Raw genomic sequence first — 22,427 nt, 5'->3', positions numbered from 1 at the left:
AGAGATTTATACGTGGCATGCCGAAACATCTTCCTGAAGATTTTATCCTAGAAGAGGCCTCAGGTAAACCAACTTTTAATCTTGAAGTCATGTGGGACTCCCCGAAAGTTCATCTGCAGTTCACAAAGGTTACAGAGTCTTTTATACTTGAACGTGCTCTATGCTTCACAAACTTACTGCTCTTTCTACAAATGGAGAAATCTGGCATTTAAAAGGGACATACTTTCTATCTTTCAACATTATGGTGCACTTCTAAGTTACATTTCTGTTTCTGAGGGTGTAAAATACTTAAGTGGTCTAACCCCCAGATGTCACCATGAAAGATCAACTCTTCCAGTCAAACCAGAATTGAATCTAGCTCAGGTCCAATACTGGGAGCGACACAGAATCCGTCACTTCTTTATTATACAGAAAAGTATCCTCCACAGTTCAGGCCAAAAGGAAATGATCCTTTCAAAAAGACGACTTTACAAGACAAATAATTTACATGTGCAATTCATATTCACTTTTATTAACATTATTAAAACTAATGCAAATCTACATCCATACTTTTTTTGTTACCTAGTTACTGATGGTCTCGGAGTACTGACAGACTAGCTTAAAATTATTTTTAAAGCTTCGAATCCAAATTTTGGCTATATTTTTAAAATCTTTCTGTTTTACATTATGATCAAAAACACCTTAAAATCCAATATCTGCTTGTGACTAATAGAATTATATGTAATGACCATATCGGCAAGACATAAACGATACCGTTCTACAATTACACTTCTGGAGAGCAAGTTGAAGAAGCTGTGCAAACTTACTGGAACCAATTTCCAAAACCATTTGGAAGGAGACTTCGGAGGAAGCAGCAGGAAAAAAGGGGAAGCAAAAGGTAAAGGGAAAATTCATCAGAAGTTTTTAAAATTAACAAGGTATAGTAAAGCTTCTGTTAGTGGAGTTCCAAGTTTATAGTTCTCAGAACATTTTTTAAATGTTAATACTTGACAATTTAGCTTAAACTATAGAGGTTCCTAACGATAAAGACCACCACCTTCCCTCCTCCCCTCACTCCCCTCCCAACATGGATGTGCGTTTTTAGGGTACCCAGGACATGCTGTGCACTTCGGCAGCAAAGAATTTTACCTCCCAGTTCTGGGATCACACATCACATTAGAAACTAAATTTATATCACAAGAGGGAGTAGAAAGATTCTAGGGCTGGACTTGCAATCATTAAAATTCTCAGACATTAGGAGGCCAAGTCTGATAAGGTAGTCTTCTCCCCAGAAGGAAAAGAAGACTGTTTCATAAGTGCATGAATAAAAGCAAATAACAATGTAGAATTGAACACAATGATCATTCCTTTTAATGACATACAGAATTTCTTTCAATTAATGAGGGATAAAAAACCAGTTGGCAATTCTCACCAGTTAGTATTTTTATAGAGTCTCTAAGGCAAGTAGCTACTAACACAAAGAGAATATAAATGTTATTAATTTTACTATCTAGGGGTGTTCCAAAGAATATAATTTTATGTCTTTAAGAAGATGAATATACAATAAGCCCATAATTTCAGATAATATGAGAATAATTTGTAACTGTTTATCTTTGTATTTTCTAGCACAGTTTTTTGGCAGCCCTAAATAAATATTTGTTGAAGTGAACCAAACTAAATGGGGTCTGAGTTAAAACTCATATTCAACATCTATGTAGAAAGTTTTTCCTATAGAAATTAATAGTAAAAATAACATTATTTGGAAAAATAATATAAATGAGGTATTTTTCAAGAACTTCAAAAATCAGAAAAATGTCATCTCAAGAATCAGAAAAATACCAGCTTCCCACAAAAAGATAATATTTCCAATAAGTTTTTCTTACTGCATCAGGAAGAATAACCCTAATAATTTTTTTGCATGTATTTGAATCTCTCGTTTAACCAAAAGTTTTTGGCAGCTGCAGTTACAATAGCCATGAAAAGTGCAAAAGCAGGACCGAAGAGCAGGAAGCCCCTGTGAATGCGCCAGGGCTCCCAATGAATAACAGAAATTTCAAAAACAGGAGTTTTCTTGTTTTGAGACCAGAAGAATCCATAACACAGCAACTGATGATAATAAGAAATTGCTATGGATTATACAAAACAGGAGATGAGCAAAGGAGCCTCTCGTGGTTCAAATCAGTCTGCATTTCTTGCAAAATATTCCATACTTGAACTTTTTACTAATTCAGACAACTCTGGAAGAGCTCCCAATGGCTGCAGCTGGAAAAACTGAGCAACAAGTCAATACCACAGACTGGATTGTAACCCAAACTCTACAGTACATACACAGGAGTCCATATCAATACAGGTTAACACAGAGTGCACTGTAACCCCAAGTACAGAGCACATACACACCCATCCATATTGATACAAATAAGCGGCTGAAGGATACAAATAAATGGAGAAAGTACAAATCTCACTTACAGAAGAATTCCAGATGGTATATATACGCTTCCCTTCGGGGAGGGAGCTTAACTCCCCTCTCCTGGAACGTGGGGTGGGTTTAGTGACCCACTTCCGAAGAAAAGAGCATCAGAGAGGGAAAGAGAAACTTTACAATGAAGGAGACCACTTCAACCAAGTGATCAAGGTGGACACCATCAGTGACAAATCGTATTCACGTCACGTGCTCCCTGATGTAATGTGATGAGACGTGAAGCTACCTCTGTGATGTTCTTCTCAAAAGGCCCACAGGCCCAATCTCATCACAGGACACAGGAGACAAACCCCAATTCAGGGACACTGTACAACACCTGGTCAGTACACAAACTGGTGTAATCTAAATAAAGTCTGTAGTTTTGTCAATGATAATGCACCAGTGTTATTTTCTTGGTGTTGCCAAATGGGCCACGATTACGTAAGATGTTAACATTGGGGGAAACTGGATGAAGCTGTACTATCTTTGGAGCTTCTCTGTAAATCTAAAATTATTCCACAATACAGTTGATTTCAAAAATAAATACACACGAAATTAGGTGAAGGTGGTCAAAAGGCACAAACCTCCAGTTACAAGATAGTAAGTACTAGGGATGTGATGTGCAGCGCGCTGTCAACACTGCCGCATGTTATACAGGAAAGCTGCTAAGGGGGTAAATCCCAAGGGTTCTCATCACAAGGAACAAATACGCTTTTCCATTTCTTTAATGCTGTATCTATACAAGATGATGAATGTTCACTAAACCTATTGTGGTCATCATTTCACCGTGTATGTAAGTCAAATCATTAAGGCGCAAACCCTAAATTTACACAGGGCTGTATGTCAATTAGATCTCAATAAAACTGGGAATGAACGAATCAATGAACAAATGAATAATGATGGAGAGAAACAGATTATAACCCATTAAATAAAATAAGAATCCATCAGTTCATACAGATAATAAAGAGATGATAGGTAGACTGATAAATAGATGAGGTCAGATTTGCTTATAACAGAATCCTAACTAATAAACGTAGAAGAAATGATAAAGTTAGAGAACTGCCATTTTGTAACCACCATAGTAAAAAGCAACTGAAGTAGGTATCATCAATAAATGCTAAATCTAGGAGGTGGGGAAACACTGAAGAGGAACAGGATGTTTACAGTCTCAAAGTAGCCTCCTCTCAAATTACTTATAACGAAAGGAAAACTAATAATCATGCAGTCAAAAAACCCAAACAATATCTTAACCAACTGATCAAAATTAGTATCACCTAGTAGGGGCAAATGGATATCACATGCCTTTGGATACAATACTGTGAAAAGGACACACTTTACATAGTATTCTAGGCTAAAAAAAGCACAACTTAATCTAACTATGAGGAAATATCAGAAGAACTGAAATTGAGGGATATTCTATGAAAATGACCTGTATTCTTAAAAAATGTCAAGGTCACGAATGAAAAAGAAAAGCTGAAGACTGTTCCAGTTTAAAGAAGATGAGAGACACAGCAACTAAATACCTTACATGACCCTGGACTAGATCCTGGACTAGAAAAATATATAAAGTTCAGTTGGGATGACTGACAAAACTGGAACATAGGCTGTAAGTCTGATCAAAGCACTTTATTGACATTAAGTTACCTATCGTGTGGTCGTGTAAATGAATAGCTTTCTTCCTAGGAAATATACATTGAAATATTAAGGGGTGAAGGGGTACGATACCTGCAACCTTCTTTCAAATGTTTCAGAAAAATTTACACATATATACGTCTGTATGTGCAACATGTAATGCACAGAGCACACAAAATGTTACACTGATGAATCTGGGTAGAGAACATATAAGGGTTCTTTGAACTATCCTTGCAACTTTTTGTTAAATTTGAAGTATTTCAAAATAAATGTTCTTAACAAGTTATATTAAATCCATACCAATCCAAATCTTTGTAGGGTCTTGTATCCAAATGCACAAGACTATTGATCTATGAAGCTGCTGAAGAAATCTAATGTTTATAGTACTCTCAGGCAAAGATTAAAATCACGGTACTAGGATATCTAACTAATATATGTTTCTTCAGACCAAATCATCTTTATAAAATATTGCTTCGAGAAAAAAAAGTTATGGTACCATCTCTGAATTTAAAAAATGTTTAAATATATACATAAATGTGAAAGTTTATAATGAAGAATTTTGTTTTTACAAGAATGTAAATCAAGAATAAAATGATTATATTTCTAGCCAAACCAAATAGTTCAAATGCCAAAAATCCCACGGTTGGGTAACAGAGCAAGACTCCATAACCTACTCTGTGCTTGGCAGTGTGTTCTTCATGAGGACCCCTGTACTTTACAGACTATGTGAAATGAACACTTACTTTCACAAAGATTTTAACAATGAGAAAAAGGATAAAATTCATTTGAAAATGAAGGTATTGAATCTCAAACATGGCACAGATGAACTTATCTATGAAACAGAAAGAGACTCACAGACTTAGAGAACAGACTTGTGGTTGCCAAGGGGGAGGGGAGATGGGGGAGGGACAGACTGGGAGTTTGCCATTAGCAGATGCAAACTATTGCATACAGGATGGATAAACCGCAAGGTCGTACTGTACAGCACAGGGAACTCTATTCAATATCCTGGGATAAACCGTATGGAAAAGAGTATGAATAAGAATGTATATATGTGTATAACTGAGTCACTCTGCTGTACAGCAGAAATTAACACAACATTTTATAAATCAACTATACTTCAATAAAAAAGTAAATGAAAAAAATAATAAAAGAGGAAAAAAAGAAAATGAAGGTATAAATGCTATGTCTGTGCTAAAATACAAACGTGCACTAACCCAAATATGTAAGTGAAGCACACGCATTCATTCATTTCCTCAATCACTCACTCAGCAAATCCTGGTTGTGAGGTTAGTATGTACAATTCCATGGGCCAAGTGCCGTGAAAAAGTCAGAGTGACATGATCCAGTAATGTCTGGATACCATACAGTTTGTTTTTCTTAAAGGTCACTTAATCTGCAGTCGTTTGGGACACGTATAGCACTTTTTTCCATAGAAACAAGGTTTACTGGATCCTATGTCAGCATATAAAACCCCCATTTAGTTCATAATGTGTATGCAAAACTACAGAATTACATCATATATATAATAAACGAGGTTTCCATGGAAATCCTGTAACTTAAGCTGATGCTGAATCTTATTCCTGATTAGAGCCAGGAGCAAAATGGGGGGCGGGGGGGGCAGGATTAAATCCATCTCCAAGGCAAGGGTTTCTACTACTACAGGGAGGGAAAGAGCAAGGAGGGAAACTGGAAGGAAAAGGCTGGGGGACTCGAGGGACAAGGCGGGGGCAGAGGTGGGGGAAGCAGGGAAGCGGGGGCAGATATCCACTGGGGAAGGGGGTCAACAGAGACAAGAACCAAGCCCAGGGAAACCACTGTCACCCCAAGCACCAGATCCAGACAGAAGTGCAGGTGGTCTCCGCACAACTTGCCTGGTGAAGCTGGTGACGCACAAACCAGCTTCTCCCCTTTCCCTCCTCTGGTCTCCTCTCTTACAGAGTATCAGTGACTAGCAGCATTGGCCCAAAAGGAACAGAAGTGCTGTGTAATAATGAAGATACTTAAAATAACCCAGATGGAAAATAAAGTCTCTGCATAATGTAATTTCTTATACCTCAATTCAAATGCTAGACAACATGCTTAAAGGGCTCTCGTTATATTTTAAAAGATGTAGGAAATATACTTTAGGTTGTAGTATATAACAAACACAAACACACAAGTGTTTGGAGAAAAAAAACTCTAAAAGCCTGTTCAAGAAGTTTAAAGAATTAATCCATGTTCATGTTTCTTCTTCCTTCACAAAATAACCATATGTACAACTTATAATTCCTGGAATGTAATTTTAGAGGCTAGTCTTACTACAAGTCATTATAAGGCTGATACATTGAAAACTGTTTTCCCGTTTCATATATTTTACCAAACAAAGGCAAACATTATTTTTTGCCAAAAGAATGTCAGAAGCTGAGCTCTAGTCATTAACAATTTTTCCTAAACACCGTCATCCAATTAACCTTCATTTTGCACTGCTACTTACTTGGTATTTATGGAAAGGCTTTCTAGGGTACAGTTAAGATCACCAAAAAATAATTTGATGAACACACTATTAATGCTTCCCCAAACAGCACACACATATGAACACAGGGTCTCACAAAGGCGCCTTTTTTTCTTAAGAACATGTACCTTTTGACCTCCTGAAGCTTCCACTGTGTGGTGGTCTTTCAATTTCTGTTCTTGTTCCATTATGTCTTTCAAATGTTCATTTACCTTAAAATATAAAAACATTAATTTGAATTTATAGTCAAATATAACAGTAAAATAACACGTACCTTAAAATGCCTGTGTTCAGGTCTCTGATGTCAAATACCAGTACCACGCAAATGAACGGAATTCCATTTTCGCAACCAGAAAAAAGTATTTTACAGGTGTTTTGTTTGAAATTCTAAAATTCATGACTTTACCAAATACTTGTTGAGTACCTAGTACATGTCAGGTACTGGTTGGAGTGCTAGGGGGAAAAACAGGTACTTGATAACTTCCGTTATAATGCTTGGGAAACAATAAAACTATTTTCAGTAAAAAGTTTACAATCTCTTTTAGGACTACTAAGTGGGGCTTCCCTGGTAGCGCAGTGGTTGAGAGTCCGCCTGCCGAGGCAGGGGACGCGGGTTCGTGCCCCGGTCCGGGAAGATCCCACATGCCGCGGAGCGGCTGGGCCCGTGAGCCATGGCCGCTGAGCCTGCGCGTCCGGAGCCTGTGCTCCGCAACGGGAGAGGCCACAGCAGTGAGAGGCCCGTGTACCGCAAAAAAAAAAAAAAAAAAAAAAAAAAAAAAAAAAAGTACTACTAAGTGAAAATTATTTTCCTCAAAACCACTCTGAATCAAATTCTTTTTTTAAAATGTCTTCCATGTCTTTTATTTTCTTTAAAATTTATTTATTTATTTATTTATTTTTGGCTGCATTGGGTCTTCGTTGCTGTACGTGGGCTTTCTCTAGTTGCAGTGAGCAGGGGCTACTCTTCATTGCGGTGAGCAGGCTTCTCATTGCAATGGCTTCTCTTGTTGCAGAGCACGGGCTCTAAGTGCCCAGGCTTCAGTAGTTGTGGCATGCGGGCTCAGTAGTCGTGGCTTGGGGGCTCTAGAGTGCAGGCTCAGTAGCTGTGGCACGTAGGCTCAGTGGCTCCGCGGCATGTGGGATCTCTGAGCCGGACCAGGGCTCGAACCCGTGCCCCCTGCATTGGCAGGCGGATTCTTAACCACTGCGCCACCAGGGAAGCACTGAATCAAATTCTTAGGTCTGTCCCTGGATCATGAGTGGGTTTTAGTGTGGTCATAAGGCCACAGTTAAAATACATAAAAAATTTTTGCATATGGGAACTTCTTAGGGAGAAGGTCTGATTTATCTATCAGATTGTGCAAACAGCCCATAATTCAAGATGATTAAGAAACAATCTGTCGGGCTTCCCTGGTGGCGCAGTGGTTGAGAATCTGCCTGCCAATGCAGGGGACACGGGTTCGAGCCCTGGTCTGGGAAGATCCCACATGCCGCGGAGCAACTAGGCCCGTGAGCCACAACTACAGAGCCTGTGCGTCTGGAGCCTGTGCTCCGCAACAAGAGAGCCGCGACAGTGAGAGGCCCACGCACCGTGATGAAGAGTGGCCCCTGCTCGCCGCAACTAGAGAAAGCCCTCACACAGAAACGAAGACCCAACACAGCCAAAAATAAATATAAATAAAGATACATATAAAGTTTGAATAGACTATTTTAAAAAAAAAAGAAAAGAAACAATCTGTCTAGTGCAAAAGTATTTCTTCAGAATAGTTTAGACAATTTTGGATTCTGAGTTACTGACTTTAAGGTCCGTCTAGTAATAATAAGCAAATGTTCAAGTTAATTAATAATGGCATTCTGGAAAATCTGAATGGTATTATCAACCACTGTAACTCTAACCTAAATCAATAATTTTCTAACCTCTTCTGTTGCTTAAAATTCAGTTCAGTGCCTAAGAAAAAAAAACTGAAGAATTTGAATTTATGAGAAATTTAACTAACAGTTACGACACGCTCCGAGGCGTTAGAAGGAATTTAACCAACACACAGATTCATCTTGGTTGGTACTGCCAAGTAGGCTGCCGTGCTCTAAGATCTTAGGGCACCGACTTAGCGGTGTAAAACACTCTTCCGAAGAGACAGCAGAAGCAGAAGCGACCCGGCTCTGACTCAAAACCCCCACTCCCAAGCCATGACCTGAATAATTTCCTGATACCTGAGCCTTTGTTGCCAGCTGGAATAAAACCTACTTCACAAGAGGTTTGGAGACTATGGCTCTAAGACGGTCCCCAGAATACAGCTAAGGGGATGGGATACCACTGTGGCACTTACGTCTCGCACACTAAGCCCCACTCTCTCCTGCTGGCTTTGAGGAAGCACACAGCCATCCCTCGAGCTGCCCTATGGAGAGGCCTGCGTGGTAAGGAGCTGGGGGCAGCCTCCGGCCAGCAGCCAGTAAGGAAGCGAGGCTCTCCGTCCAACTGCTGGACCTAAGCCCTGACAACAACCACGTGGGCTTGGAGTGGACCCTCCACACCCAAACTTTCCAGTAAGACCCCAGGCCTGGGCAACACCTTGACCCAACCTTGTGACAGACCCTGAAGATGGAGCATGCAGGTAAGCAAGGTCTGGATCCCTGACCCACAGAAACTGGTAACACTGAGATGATTATAATAAGTAAATAACTGAGCTAACAGAAGTTTTAAGCAGTTAAGTTTGTGGTAATTATTATGGCAAAACAACTAATACAGAGAATAAAAGAGATAATGTATAAAATGTACCAAGTAAACCGCACAATACAGAGCACAGACCCCATAAATAGAAACTACTGCCATTACTTAGAAACAATATACCCTCAATGTAATTCCCGATAGTTAAATGTCTGTAAGGGCTTTAACAAATCCTACTCAAAACACTTTAAATTGATGTAATGGCATAAATCATCCAAAATACCAAACTCATGATTATAAGAAAATTTTACCTGTTGATAATTCATTAACTTTCATAACAGGGAAACGACACAAAAAGTACAAGACATGGTCACTTCAAGTTATTTAACCTACCTGGGTACACAAGACAGACAAAGGAGATAATTAGGTTAGTAATTCTTAAGCCAGTTCCCAGATGCTGGTTAGAAAGTTCTAGCACTAAAGCTGAGTCATGACATTCTTTGCACAACTCACGAATAAAAGTTAACGATGTGTGTGTACCAGAGAGCCCGCCATGACTTGGAGGCAGTTCACCAGTGGAAGCAGCACTGAGGACCAGTGAACTAGAGAACATACCACAAACAGCTGGCGCTGGCACATGAATTAAAAATAAATGTGCTAGAATGGCACGTGCATGTTTACAGATCCATTAATGTAAGAATGTACACTAGCTTTTATTTAGTGTTTTTCATGTAAAAATACGAAATAGGCACGTGTATCCTTGCCCTGATGTAAGTCTAAAGTCAGTCAATATTTTTTCCTTCCTCCTGAAGAATACAAAAACCTTAGAAAGGTTCTATTTCAGATCACCTCCTCTCACCCCTCATGTTACTTTAACCTAGCAACATAGTTCTTCCTTTTCAAGGGCCTCAGAACTAGGCACGATGATGATTTTTTAATAACACTTGCTTAGCTTTACCCATGTGCACACCAACTCCCCTTTTTATCATTGCTTCCTACACCCCACCTTTTCCTCTAGGTTCCACTTCTTTCTTCCTGAAGTACAGCCTTCCAGTACTTCTTTCTGCACAGGCCTGAGTGATAACCACCTCTGTCTGAACAGGTCTCGATTACAGCTTTGGTCCTGGGCGAAAGTACGGAACTCCAGGTTCATCGTTGTTTTTCTCCGGCACGTTGATGGTTTCGCCGCACTGTCTTCTGGCTCAGCAACTACTGCTGAGCTGTCTACTATCGCGTTCCTCTGAGAGAGACTGTCTTTTATCTTTGGATCCTGCCGTTTCATTGCTGTATATGTAGGCGTGGATTTATTTTAATTTATCCTGCTTCAAATTCACGATGGTTCCTGAATTTCAATATCTATACTTTTCATCTATTGTAAAACATTTTCTTTTTCTTTTCTTTTTTTTGTTTTTTAAAGAAGATGTTGCGGGTAGGAGTTTAGTAATTTATTTATTTATTTCGGCTGTGTTGGGTCTTCGTTTCTGTGCGAGGGCTTTCTCTAGTTGCGGCAAGTGGGGGCCACTCTTCATCGCGGTGCGCGGGCCTCTCACCATCACGGCCTCTCTCGTTGCAGAGCACAGGCTCCAGACGCGCAGGCTCAGTAGTTGTGGCCCATGGGCTCAGCTGCTCTGCGGCATGTGGGATCCTCCCAGACCAGGGCTCGAACCCGTGTCCCCTGCATTAGCAGGCAGATTCTCAACCACTGTGCCACCAGGGAAGCCCCGTAAAACATTTTTATCCATTGTCTCTTCAATTATTCTCTCCCCAGCCTACCCACTCCCTGTTAACTCCTTTTGGAATTCCAATCAGGCCTCTAGGCAAGTCTGTTAACCTCAATGTCATATATCCCATCTCATCTCTCTGGGCTGATTCTGGGTAATTTCTTCTCATTAATTAACTCCCCTCTTCAACTACGTCTAATCTTCTGTTTAATCTTTTTATTTCAATGACTAAAATTTTCCATTTCTAAAGTTATATTTTATTCTTTTTCCAATATACCCTCCATGCTGCCTTATTCTCTCCTATGGCCTTTATTCCGTGTTTTATTTTCAGCCACTCAAGCATTTATTTTTGTCTTTTCAGACTGTTCTGCTCTCTGCAGCTCTCGGCATGTGGGCCTTGTTTGTCAGGTTTGCTGACTCTCCCGTGTACGTGACGGCATCTTCATCATTTCCTAAACGCTGGTTGTTGGTACTTTTGCATCTGCGAGAAGAGTATCCCTCCCCCACTGCTGGGGACTGTCACAGTTTGGGTGTAGAAGTGACCTTCAGAGTAACTTTACCTCTGCTGGTCTGCCAGGTGCCAGGAAGATACCACTGGCCTGGCACTGGGCTTTCTGGTCATCTGTTGCCCCCCACCCCACGCTCAGTCCAGGAGGCCTCCTCCCCAGACCTGGAGGGAGACGCAAAGTCAGCCCACGATGACCCGACAGGCCATGTCTTCTCGCCAGGGGGTGGTTTAGGTGTGGGCCTGAGAACCACTCTCCTGGGGGAGACCTTCTGGGGGAAGGTTCCTTCGCTAATAGCAGCGCCCAGAAGACCCTACTCTCATCTTTGCCAGACACCGTTATGACTGCACGTGTACGACCTCTGGAATCACCGCAGCCATCGTAAAACCACGCATGGAAGTAGCCTCGTGGCAAAGCTGGAACCCCTGCATTCCTGATGACACTAACACCGACACGGCCCACCTCCAGGTGGCACTTAAGAGCAAAGACATCGCGGCTGGTGTGCTGTTCCCACCGAGGGCGCGAGCTCTTGGTGGGTCTACGTAGAGGTCACGGTTCCAACTTCCCGTAACCGGCAAAACCCACGGCCTCATCTGGCATCTAGCGACTCTCAAGCCCCGGCAGAGGCTCAACGGCCCCTGAGGGGCCACCAAAGCCTGCAGCCCCGCTTTGTTTCTGGCACCCGACAGTTTCCTTTTCTGTCTCTGATGCTCAGTTCTGTAGCATAAACCTTTCCAACTGCATTTTATCAAACATGTCCAGGAGTCTGTAACAGGAAGGGCCACCGCTGAACCTGACACGCTGCCAAAATAACTAAAATGTTCTGTTCTGGCAACACGTGTTACAAGGCGTCATAACGTCCATGCATCTTGAAGCATTTTGACGGATTTACCAATTATGGGGGGTAGGGGTTGACAGGGCCCAAACCTGGGAAAGTTTATAACTTTTTCTGGGTTTTTGGTTTGGTTCTTTTTCTTAGCATTTTCTTTTCTCTTCTAAGTTAAAAAAGAAACACTTTCGAATTCAATATCAGGTAGTTGTAACTGATCTGTCGGTTTGGAAGTATCTTCATGATTTTTTAAAAAGTCCTTAACTGATTCTCTCCGAAAAGCAAACTGGTCACACGTGAACATTCTGAGCCACTATTTCTTCACTTACTCATCCACACAGTCAACAGCTATTTACTGAACTCCGGACATTATATTAAGAGGCTAGGGACGCAATGGTGCATAAATACAGTCTAGTCCCTGTCCTCACGGAATAAGGGAGACGCAACAAAAAAGGAAAAAATGGTAAAAAACTCCCCCCCACAAAAGCAATCTGTGAGGAGTGGTACAAATCAATAAAGAGGGGAGTAGAAAATCACGGGAGTGGGGAGACCTATGTTGGCAGGGACGCTGTCCCAGAGGCGGCCTCTGAGGCCACAGCCACGACCCAGAGAGGAGGATGAAACACAAGCAAAGGCCCTGGGGTGGGAAAACCTGGTGTGTTCGGGGGAGTGAAAGACAGTATGGCTGGAGCCTGGTGACCCCAAGGGCAGCTACAGATGGAACTACAGAGAGAGGCCGGGCCAAGTGACATACGGTTCCTGTATTCATAACTCCAGGGCACCCCGCCTGACTTGGCCATTACGATCTTGTCCTCCGTGATCTCGCTTTTCTTAAGTTTAAACTCATTTACGGTCCACAATGCTGATAACTATCCTAGCCACGTAATTCCCATTTTTCTATGGTAGCTTGTTTTTTTTTTTTTTTAAATACTTGTATTATCCAGAAGAAAAGGCAACTAGGTCAGGATGAGCCAAAATAAGAGCCAGAAGAAGCAGTACAGACTCCACTGGAGAGCGGAGGGTGATGTCACAACCAGAGAATAGACGCCGACGCCGGGGCTGGTGGAACAAGCGAGAAGAAGCTACTCTGAGCTACTCTGAGGTGCAGGTTCAATCAACTGGTTCCAATCATGATCTGAAAACTGAAGAGGGTGGACACGGCTGCCTAAAGGTGCTGGACGCTCCTAATTAGGTGATCTCCTTATCTTTCCGTAGACTCCCAAGGTTCTACAGTGCCGAGGCTGATTCTGTGGCTTCAACTCCCTCTTCGATGTATTAAACACCATCGCTTTGCCAAACACTGCACTAGCCCAGGCACCAGCACTAATAAAAAGGAAGATGGGCACAGTACTTGTCCTCGAATCGAGTATTCTAGCTTGTGTAAACGATTAAACTCTGAAACGTGCTATAAAGGAAACAGAGCATCACAGTAGAAAAGAAGACTTGCCAGGTGCCTACTTTATTTATTTATTTATTGTTTTGTTTTGTGGGTTTTTTTTTTTTTTTTTTTTTTTTTTTTTCCTGTACGCAGGCCTCTCACTGTTGTGGCCTCTCCCGTTGCGGAGCACAGGCTCCGGACGCGCAGGCTCAGCGGCCATGGTTCACGGGCCCAGCCGCTCCGCGGCATGTGGGATCCTCCCGGACCGGGGCACGAACCCGTGTCCCCTGCATCCCAACCACTGCACCACCAGGGAAGCCCATCCCAGGAGATTCTTATACACATTAAAGTGTATTAAAGAAAAACTGAAGCTGAGGACCAGTGGCTGTGAAGAAGGCAAGAGAGAGGAGGAGTTCTAGAGCAATAAGTAGGGGGGACTGGCCTTTGACAGGAAGGGGACACTCTCCACTGAGAGAGCCGCAAAAGAAAGACAATGATGCTGATGAGGAAAGGTCTACAGATTCGGCAGCAAGAACAGGGACTTCCCACCGGATGCCTTCCCGTCTCTACGCTACGAGACAAGCACTCGTGATGTCCTGGGCTGACGGCGATGGGGGAAGGGCTGGGGGAGGTCCCAGGAGCAGAGGACGGGTGGTCACGCTGAAGTGCGGGAAAGGGACCTGCTCAGGGACACGCCTGTCGGGCTGGCAGTGAGCGCTGCGGGTCCGCCTGAAGCTGGTGCTCAGGAATGTCCACTAGCCTCCCCGTGTGAATTCCTCCAGCAGTGTTAACCTCACAGGTGCATCTATGGGGTAAGGTGGTAGCTGGGCTCAGCTGGCGTTTTATCAGATGAGCACAAGGGAAGGAGAAGGATGCAGAACTGACCACCCAGGCAAGAATCTAAGTTCAGAGAGGAGAAATGTGAAGTCAGGTGAGACCGGGAGAATTAAAGGGCTCGGTGGTTTGGGACTCCCGATAAAGGCGAGCATTTTTAATAGTGGGGGTGTGGGAGGGAGGGAAAAGAACTAATCAAGAACGGGGGGTCTGCGGCGGGTCGTGAAGGCCACGTGGTTGCTGACGATGAGTGGGTCCAGGATAGGACCGGGATCCCTACAGCTTACGAGGGAGGGCAGAGCACCACACGGGCCTTTGGCACGGACGCTGATGTTACGGACCACGACGGCAGACGCAGGCGTCTTCACACTTAGCTTCTTCTTACAAGCTCCACGCAAGCATTCAAGGGAGGGCACCTGAAGATGTAACTTCTTTTAAATCCCTTCAGGTCTTGCTCACAGATAAGGTTTAATTTTCTCTGGGGTTACAGTTGTAAACGAAAGAGAATCAAGAGGAATTAACTATTCAAATTGGTAAAGGGAGCGATAAATTGACAATTTAAGCATCTTCAGAGCACAAATAACGAATCACAGTTCTATAAAAATTTCCAAGAGGAGGAATCTACAATCTGTATAGTCTTATGCAAGTCAGTCAAGCAAACCTAAAAATCATCTAGTTGGAAATGAGAAACTTATTTCATTCCTGGATGCAAAGAATACTTACTGAGCACCCGCAGCGTATAGTTAGTTCCCTGCTTGGAGTGCTCTGAATTTTGTAATAATCTAATATGAACTAGATTAATCAGTAAATGTAACTACAGATATTGTGGAATACATAAAATCGATTTCCATCATTTTAACAGTATATATATTTTTTTAAGTCTAAAGGTAATGGGAAATTTCAAGTAAGATCGCACAACTTTAGTTTTCACTTTGATTTAAAACAAGAAGAGTAATGGAATCTGTCTTAGTCCGTTCAGGCTGCTACAACAAAAATACCACAGACTGGGTGGTCTGTAAGCAACAGAAATGTATTTCTCAGAGTTCTGGAGGCTGGGAAGTCCGAGATCAAGGCGCCAGCAGACTGTGTCTGGTGAGCCTGCTTTGTCACACGGCAGAAGGGGCGAGGGAGTTCTCTGGGGTCTCTTTATAAAGACAGTGGCACAGGTCTCACACATGAGGGCCAGGCCCTCACGACCTAACCACCTCCTAACACCACCACATTGGGGCTCAGGACTTCAACATATGAATTGGAGGGCAGGGGGACACAAACATTCAGTGTGCAGCAGAGTGGGGATATGATGTTTTCTGGTTCTGAGACTCTTTTTACCCGAGGGAGCATATCCCTACCTTATTTATCCAGTACATGACGGCATCCTCAATGTCATAGGGCAGATCTGTGGCTTGGAAGAAAGCCGAGTACTGCTGAGCACACGCGGCCACCTTCTCCACACTGACCATCTCCACGGTGTAAGCCATCATGAGGGTGTCCATCATGGCCAGGTGAGCACTCTGGAAACAGAAACCGAGAACAACTGTTAGAAATTGCTGCTTATATATGTTTACATATTAATAATATTTCCTAACAAACAGGAGCAGAACTAAAGGCTATGGAAGACAAGCCTTGATAAGAAAGCATAAATGGGGCTTCCCTGGTGGCGCAGTGGTTGAGAGTCCGCCTGCCGATGCAGGGGACACGGGTTCGTGCCCCGGTCCAGGAAGATCCCACGTGCTGCGGAGCAGCTGGGCCCGTGAGCCATGGCCGCTGAGCCTGCGTGTCCGGAGCGTGTGCTCCGCAACGGGAGAGGCCACAACAGTGAGAGGCCCGCGTACCGAAAAAAAAAAAAAACTAAGCTAATTTCTACTCATTTCTTTAGGTCTTGGACTAACATGGCATCACCCAGAAAGGTTTCCCTGATCACTACTCCCCCACCTCTGACTGGATTAGGCTTAGGTGCCTCTCTGGGAGGCTCCCCAGCACCTAGCAGCAGCAGGTACCATGAAGCAGTTGCCTCTTCCTTGTCTGTCCCTCCTGCTGGACTCTAAGTGTTCCCATCGTGTAGCTCTGTATTAATACACATTAGGTGATCGACAGAGAAGTGCCTGCTGAATGAATGAGCGTGCAAGAAACACACAGTGTAACACTGACTGGAAGAACCAGTCCCCTCAGGACACACCCTAGAGAACTGAAAACAGGAATTCCAACAAAAACTTGCAAATGAATAGCCACAGCAGTATTGTTCATAGTAACCAAAAAGTAGAAACCACCTAAATGTCCATCAATTTATGAATGGATAAATAGAATGTGTTCTATCCCTACAATAGAATGCTTGTTGGCAATAAAAAGGAATGAAGTATGGCTATGTGCATAGAAGAACCTTGAAAGTATTATGCAAAGTAAAGGAGCCAATCAAAAGAAGGCCACATATTGTATGAGTCCATTTATATAAAATGTCAAGAATGAACAAATCTACAGAGACAGAAAGGAGACTGATGGTTGCTGTGGGCTGTGGCAATGCAGTGGGGAGGTTCGGGAGTAACTGTTGATGGGCATAGGCTTTCAGGTGTGTGGTGGAAAGTTCTGGAGCTAAGTAATGGCGATGACTGCACAACACTGTACTTAATGCCACTGAGCTGTACTCTTTAAAATGGTAAGTTCTATGTTTTATATATTTTATGACAAACAGATAAATAGATAAATAAACTGGTCATACAACCAAAAAACCCCCAAGATGTTTCCATTATTAATGAAAGATTTCAACCCATAGAACCAAAAATTTAAGTGAGCCCTTTGCAGAATATATATAAAGAAAAACGCACATAGGCATCTCATAGTCAAACTTCTGAAAAAAGGGGAAATCTTGAAAGAAGCCAAAATATTAATATATGAAGAAAAACAGAATTAAAAAGAGAAATCCACAATTAGTTGAAGTTTTTAATACTTCTTTTTCAAAAACCAGTAGAATAACTGAACAGAAAATCAGAAGGGATATGGAAGACTTGAAAAGCATCAAGCAAAATGACCTGATGTTTACAGAACACGATACCAAAGAACAGTTCTTTTCAAGTACACATAAACACTCACCAAGACAGATTCAAATGCTGAGCCATAAAACAGTCTCAACATATTTAAAAGGACTGAAATCATACAAAGTATGTTCTCTAACCACAACAGACGTAAATTAGAAATCAATAATAAAAAAAAAAGGTATCTGGAAAACATCTAGGTACTTGGAAATTAAATCATCTGAATTTCTATGAGGCAAAGAAGAAATCACCAGGGAATTCAGAAAATATTTTGAACTGAATGGTAATGAACAACATTCATTGGTTTTTGACTCCATGTCAAAGTTTGCAGGTTGCAGCTAAACCAGAGCTTAGAGGGCAACTTATGGCTTTCAGTGTTTATAACAGAAAAGAATACTTTTAAATCAATTACCTATGATTCCATCCTTAAAAAGCTAGAAAAAGAGGAGCAAATTGAATCAAAATAAGGAGAAGAAAGGAAATAATAAAACTAAGAGCAGAAATTAATGAAACAGTAAAAAAGCAAAAAAAAATAATGAAATGAAAGCTGGTTCTTGGAAAAGATTAATAGACTTGATAAACCTCTACACAAATTAATAATATCAGAAAAGAAAAAGGGGGCATCACTACAGGTTCTACAGATATTAAAAGGATAATAAGGGAATATTATGAACAACCTAGTGCTAGTAAATTTGACAAATTTAGCTGAAATGAACAAAGTCCTTGAAAAGACACAAAATAACCAAAATTGACATAGAAACAAAAAAATTTATAGCTGTAAATATAATTTACAGCATTTATAGCATTCACCACCCACTTAAACCTTTTTTTTTTTTAATGAAGTTGTAATTTTAAAACTTTCCCGCAAAGAAAACATCAAGCCCTGATGGTTCACTGGTGAATTCTATCAAACATTTAAGGAAGAAACAATGCCAATCTTAGACAAAGTCTTTCAGAAAACAGAAGAGTTACATTTTGCAACTCAACATGTAAGGTCAGTATTACTCTGATTCTGAAACCAGACAAAGAAATTAGAAGAAAAATATCTTTCATAAAAATGGCTGCAAATATCCTTGAGAAAATATTAACAAATGAAATCCACCAATATATAAAAGAGATAATACATCATGACCAAATGAATTTAACTCCAGGAATTCAAGACTGGTATAATATTTGAGAATCAATCAATGTAATTCACATGTTAACAGAATAAATGAGGAAGCCATATGATCATATCAACAGAGGCAAAAAAGGCAGTTGACAAAATATAGCACCTATTCATGATGTAAAACACACACATACACAGAATTCTTAGCAAACCAGGAATAGAAGAGAACCTCCTAAACTTGATAAAGAACATCCTACAGATATCCAAAATTCCTACAGATAACATCATGCTTAACAATGAGAACCAAATACACTCTCCTTAAGACCAGGAATAAGGCAAGGATGTCTGGTCTCACCACTTTTATTTAACATTGTCTGGAAATCTCAGGAAGTTCAATAAGAGAAGGAAAAAGAAGGCAAACATACTGGACAGGAAGAAGTAAGTCTGTTTATTCATAAACAACAGGATTGTGCATGTAGGGAATTCTGACTACTCCACAAAAAACCTACCGGCAACAAATGCAAGGTTGCAACATACAAAAATCAATGTTGAGGGGGCTCCCCTGGTGGCGCAGTGGTTGAGAGTCCACCTGCCGATGCAGGGGACACGGGTTCGTGCCCCGGTCAGGGAAGATCCCACATGCCGCGGAGCGGCTGGGCCCGTGAGCCATGGCCGCTGAGTCTGCGCGTCCGGAGCCTGTGCTCCGCAACGGGAGAGGCAACAACAGTGAGAGGCCCGCGTACCGCAAAAAAAAAAAAAAAAAAAATACCGGCTGAGTGAACTGGTCCACTGCTGCATCTGTGTTCATGCCGTCTCTGTACTACTCACTATCATAACACGCAGTACAGACCCCAGAAGGGAGGCATTTGTGTTGCAACCATACCTCCCTGTAGATGTTTCATCTTGACAATGGATGGGTGCTACGCCACGGTTGGCCAGGTGCATGCATGGTGGATGGGAGTTATTCAGAGCTATAGTCAAGGCCTGTCCACATGTCTGGTCCGAACACTCAGAAATGAAGGACTGACACCTGGTTACCAAGAGACTACAAGGACATATTGCTGATAAGAAGAAAGTACCCGTGTGCTCATCTGTCCTGAAGGAGCTCACATCAGCGATACTGCAGTCATGATGTTTAAAAGGGAAGCTTTAAAACTGGAGGAACCACACATCCAGCTGCAATTAAGTATAACCCTTAGTTTGCTGATGCATTGTGGAACAGCAGTAAATACAACACGGTGAGCTACCTGCTTTGAGTGATGACCAGCTGGGCCGTTGTCTGTGCGGTGTGGTACACGCCCCCCATGACCAGAGAGAAAGGAGAAGATGCAGTCCAGTTTGCTACTACGGTTAAGCCTGCTATTGCTGAACAAGGAGGGCTGACTGAGCTTCCGTGGGATGGAGGGCTGAGGAGAGCCTAGGTGAAGGATCTCTCTAAGGAAGAGCAACAGAGGAAGTACAGCAAGATGACTGTGGGCCGTGGGTATCTCAACATGGAAGCAGACTGAACGCCACCCAGGCTTCCCAGAACTAGCCCTTGGAAATGGAACGTGGTGGGGTTTTTTTTGCTTTTTTGGGGGGTGTGTGTGCACTGTTTTGTTTTACCGTTTTTGTTTTTTCATCGTTAATCTTTTCTACAGGATGACTGTCTCTACCGCTTTATGCCAGAGGTAGAATCCACGGTGCCCTTTTGGCTTTTGTCGTTGCTACAGCATTAGCCTCATGAGCTGTTAAGTAGTTTACTGAGTTTCAACATATTCTGCCTTTTGTAAAACGACTGTGTCATTGTGAATTGAATGACATATTTGTACCAGAAAAAGTACTTCTAAAACATCTGTGGAACTCAGTTGTGTTTCGAACTCGTTGATACCGTAATTCTCAAGAAAATACCCCGAACTGTGTTCGTGATAAGCTTTCTCACGCCCTCGCCTCCCTTCCCTTCTATCACTTAAACATGGATTTCACATCACTCGAGTTACTGTTATGGTTTTGTTCTACTACAAGGTTGAAAAGAAAAATGGAGGACAGTATTTAGGAGAAAGGACAGATTTATGGCCACTTGATCTGAAAGTGGAAAGGAAATTAAATATTTTTTACGAGCGTGTTAGAAGAGACTTGCTATTTGGTGAGCTTTACCAAAGAAAATGAGTCCATGTTACTGTGTGTGCACATTTATATGTAGGCAACTTGCGAATAAGTTAGCCAGCAATAGGTGATAGTTTCTAGTCTTCCTTGTTTGTGCGCTGAAGATCTATACTTAAGGCCTCTCCCATCTACTGATTTGCTTGATCTTGGAACCAACACATTCCAAACAGGAGCCGTTGACAACAACTGCAAATCCCACTGAGCGTCTTCAGCGGGGGCGGGAGTGAAGGAAGCACTGTTCCTCTCCTTTCACCCCTTCGTCCCTTATTTCAGAATTTTCCCAGTTTCTTAAACAGGAAAATAAGTGGTAAAACTACCTTTTGGAAACTGAGCTTTTAATTTTTTTAAAGGGGAAAGTAAGTGTTTCCCGACTCTGCAGCACAAGCAATGTTGAGAGCAATACAGTGTCATCCAAGTGTTAGTTCTCTTCTGGTAACCATGTACAAAATGTGACACCGTTTTACGGTGAATATAAACAAATTCTACATTTCTAAAAACAAAATAAATTAAAAAAATAAAAGTTCATACATTACGCTTTCGTCTATATGAAATTCTAGAACAGGCAAAACTCACCTACAGGGACAGAAAGGAGATTGATGGAGATCTAGCATGGGATGCGGATGGGGAGCGGACAGCAAAGAGGCACCGAGGGATTCTGGGAGCCAATAAAAACATTTTATATTTTAACTGGAGCAGTATTTACATGAGTGTATACATTTGTCAAAACTCAGACTATTTACTTTAAATAGGTACACTTCATTTAAATTATGCCTCAACAAAGCTGATTTTTAAAAAGAAAGATGACCTGAAAGTCACTCAGACTTCACTGAGCGTCCTCTTCTTCATCTGTTAAATGTGGGTAATACTTAATTTCTCACCCCACAAGGCATCAAATGAGACCAAAGTACATCAAAGTACTCTAGAAGCTGTTATGCGACACAATGATTTGTAGTGTTTTATTACTTCAGGCATTAGACAGTCAGTGTATGACTATGGGATTAGCCTGCAGAATAATTTATTACCTAAAGATAATCTTCAAACTTCATCGTAATCATTTATTTTTATGTTTCCCAAACAAATGCTACATGGATCGCTACTTTAAGGAATGAAATCAGGAGTGTGCCTGGCCCACTAAGAGTGGGGCTGCAATGAGCCACCAAAGACAGCGGAAGCAGGAAAAGACAACCACCACTGGGACAACAAAGCGTGCGCTGCTTTACAGAAAACCCACGAAAGTAGACGATTATATCCAACACGTCAAGATTTCAGTACAGAACGTCTGTGTTTTTCAAACGTCCTAACCATAGTGACCTGGGCAAGTCTTATTTTTTGACCATTTATAGCCTGATGAGCTCAGGCTCGTCCACCACCACTCAACATAATTGCTGCCACCTCATGCCAACAACGTACAATGACAGCCATGTCCTTTCATTTGCTAACCAATACGACATTCCTAGTATAGCTGAACCAGTCACATATGGTGTACTTCAAAGTATGTTTGCGTTTTATAGCTTTCCAGATTGGAAAGTTTTCCAGGCATACTGGATGCTGAGCCAAAAATTGTGCTTCAAATCTCAAAATCTAAAACAAGTTGCATAAAATACACTGAAATATGCTTCATCATAAAAAAATAACCATCAGTAAAAGCTCCA

At 41.8% G+C, this 22,427-nt stretch overlaps 1 protein-coding gene across 3 annotated transcripts in view; it reads right to left on the bottom strand.

Annotated features, from left to right (window-relative positions):
• CAMSAP2 (calmodulin regulated spectrin associated protein family member 2) overlaps positions 1–22,427 on the bottom strand; it is an 89,100-nt gene that overhangs the window by 29,673 nt on the left and 37,000 nt on the right. For all 3 annotated transcript variants that reach the window (XM_082615802.1, XM_082615801.1, XM_082615803.1), the window contains exons 3-4: positions 15,846–16,007; positions 6,692–6,775 (exon numbers count right to left, since the gene is read on the bottom strand). In XM_082615802.1, the coding sequence (XP_082471928.1) occupies positions 6,692–6,775; positions 15,846–16,007 (246 nt within the window). The remainder of the gene's footprint in view (positions 1–6,691; positions 6,776–15,845; positions 16,008–22,427) is intronic.

The sequence above is a fragment of the Mesoplodon mirus genome (genome assembly GCF_964341445.2).
Source record: "Mesoplodon mirus genome assembly, chromosome: 3".
In the NCBI taxonomy this organism is placed as follows: domain Eukaryota; kingdom Metazoa; phylum Chordata; class Mammalia; order Artiodactyla; family Ziphiidae; genus Mesoplodon; species Mesoplodon mirus.
This window is presented reverse-complemented; position numbering and strand designations above follow the sequence as displayed.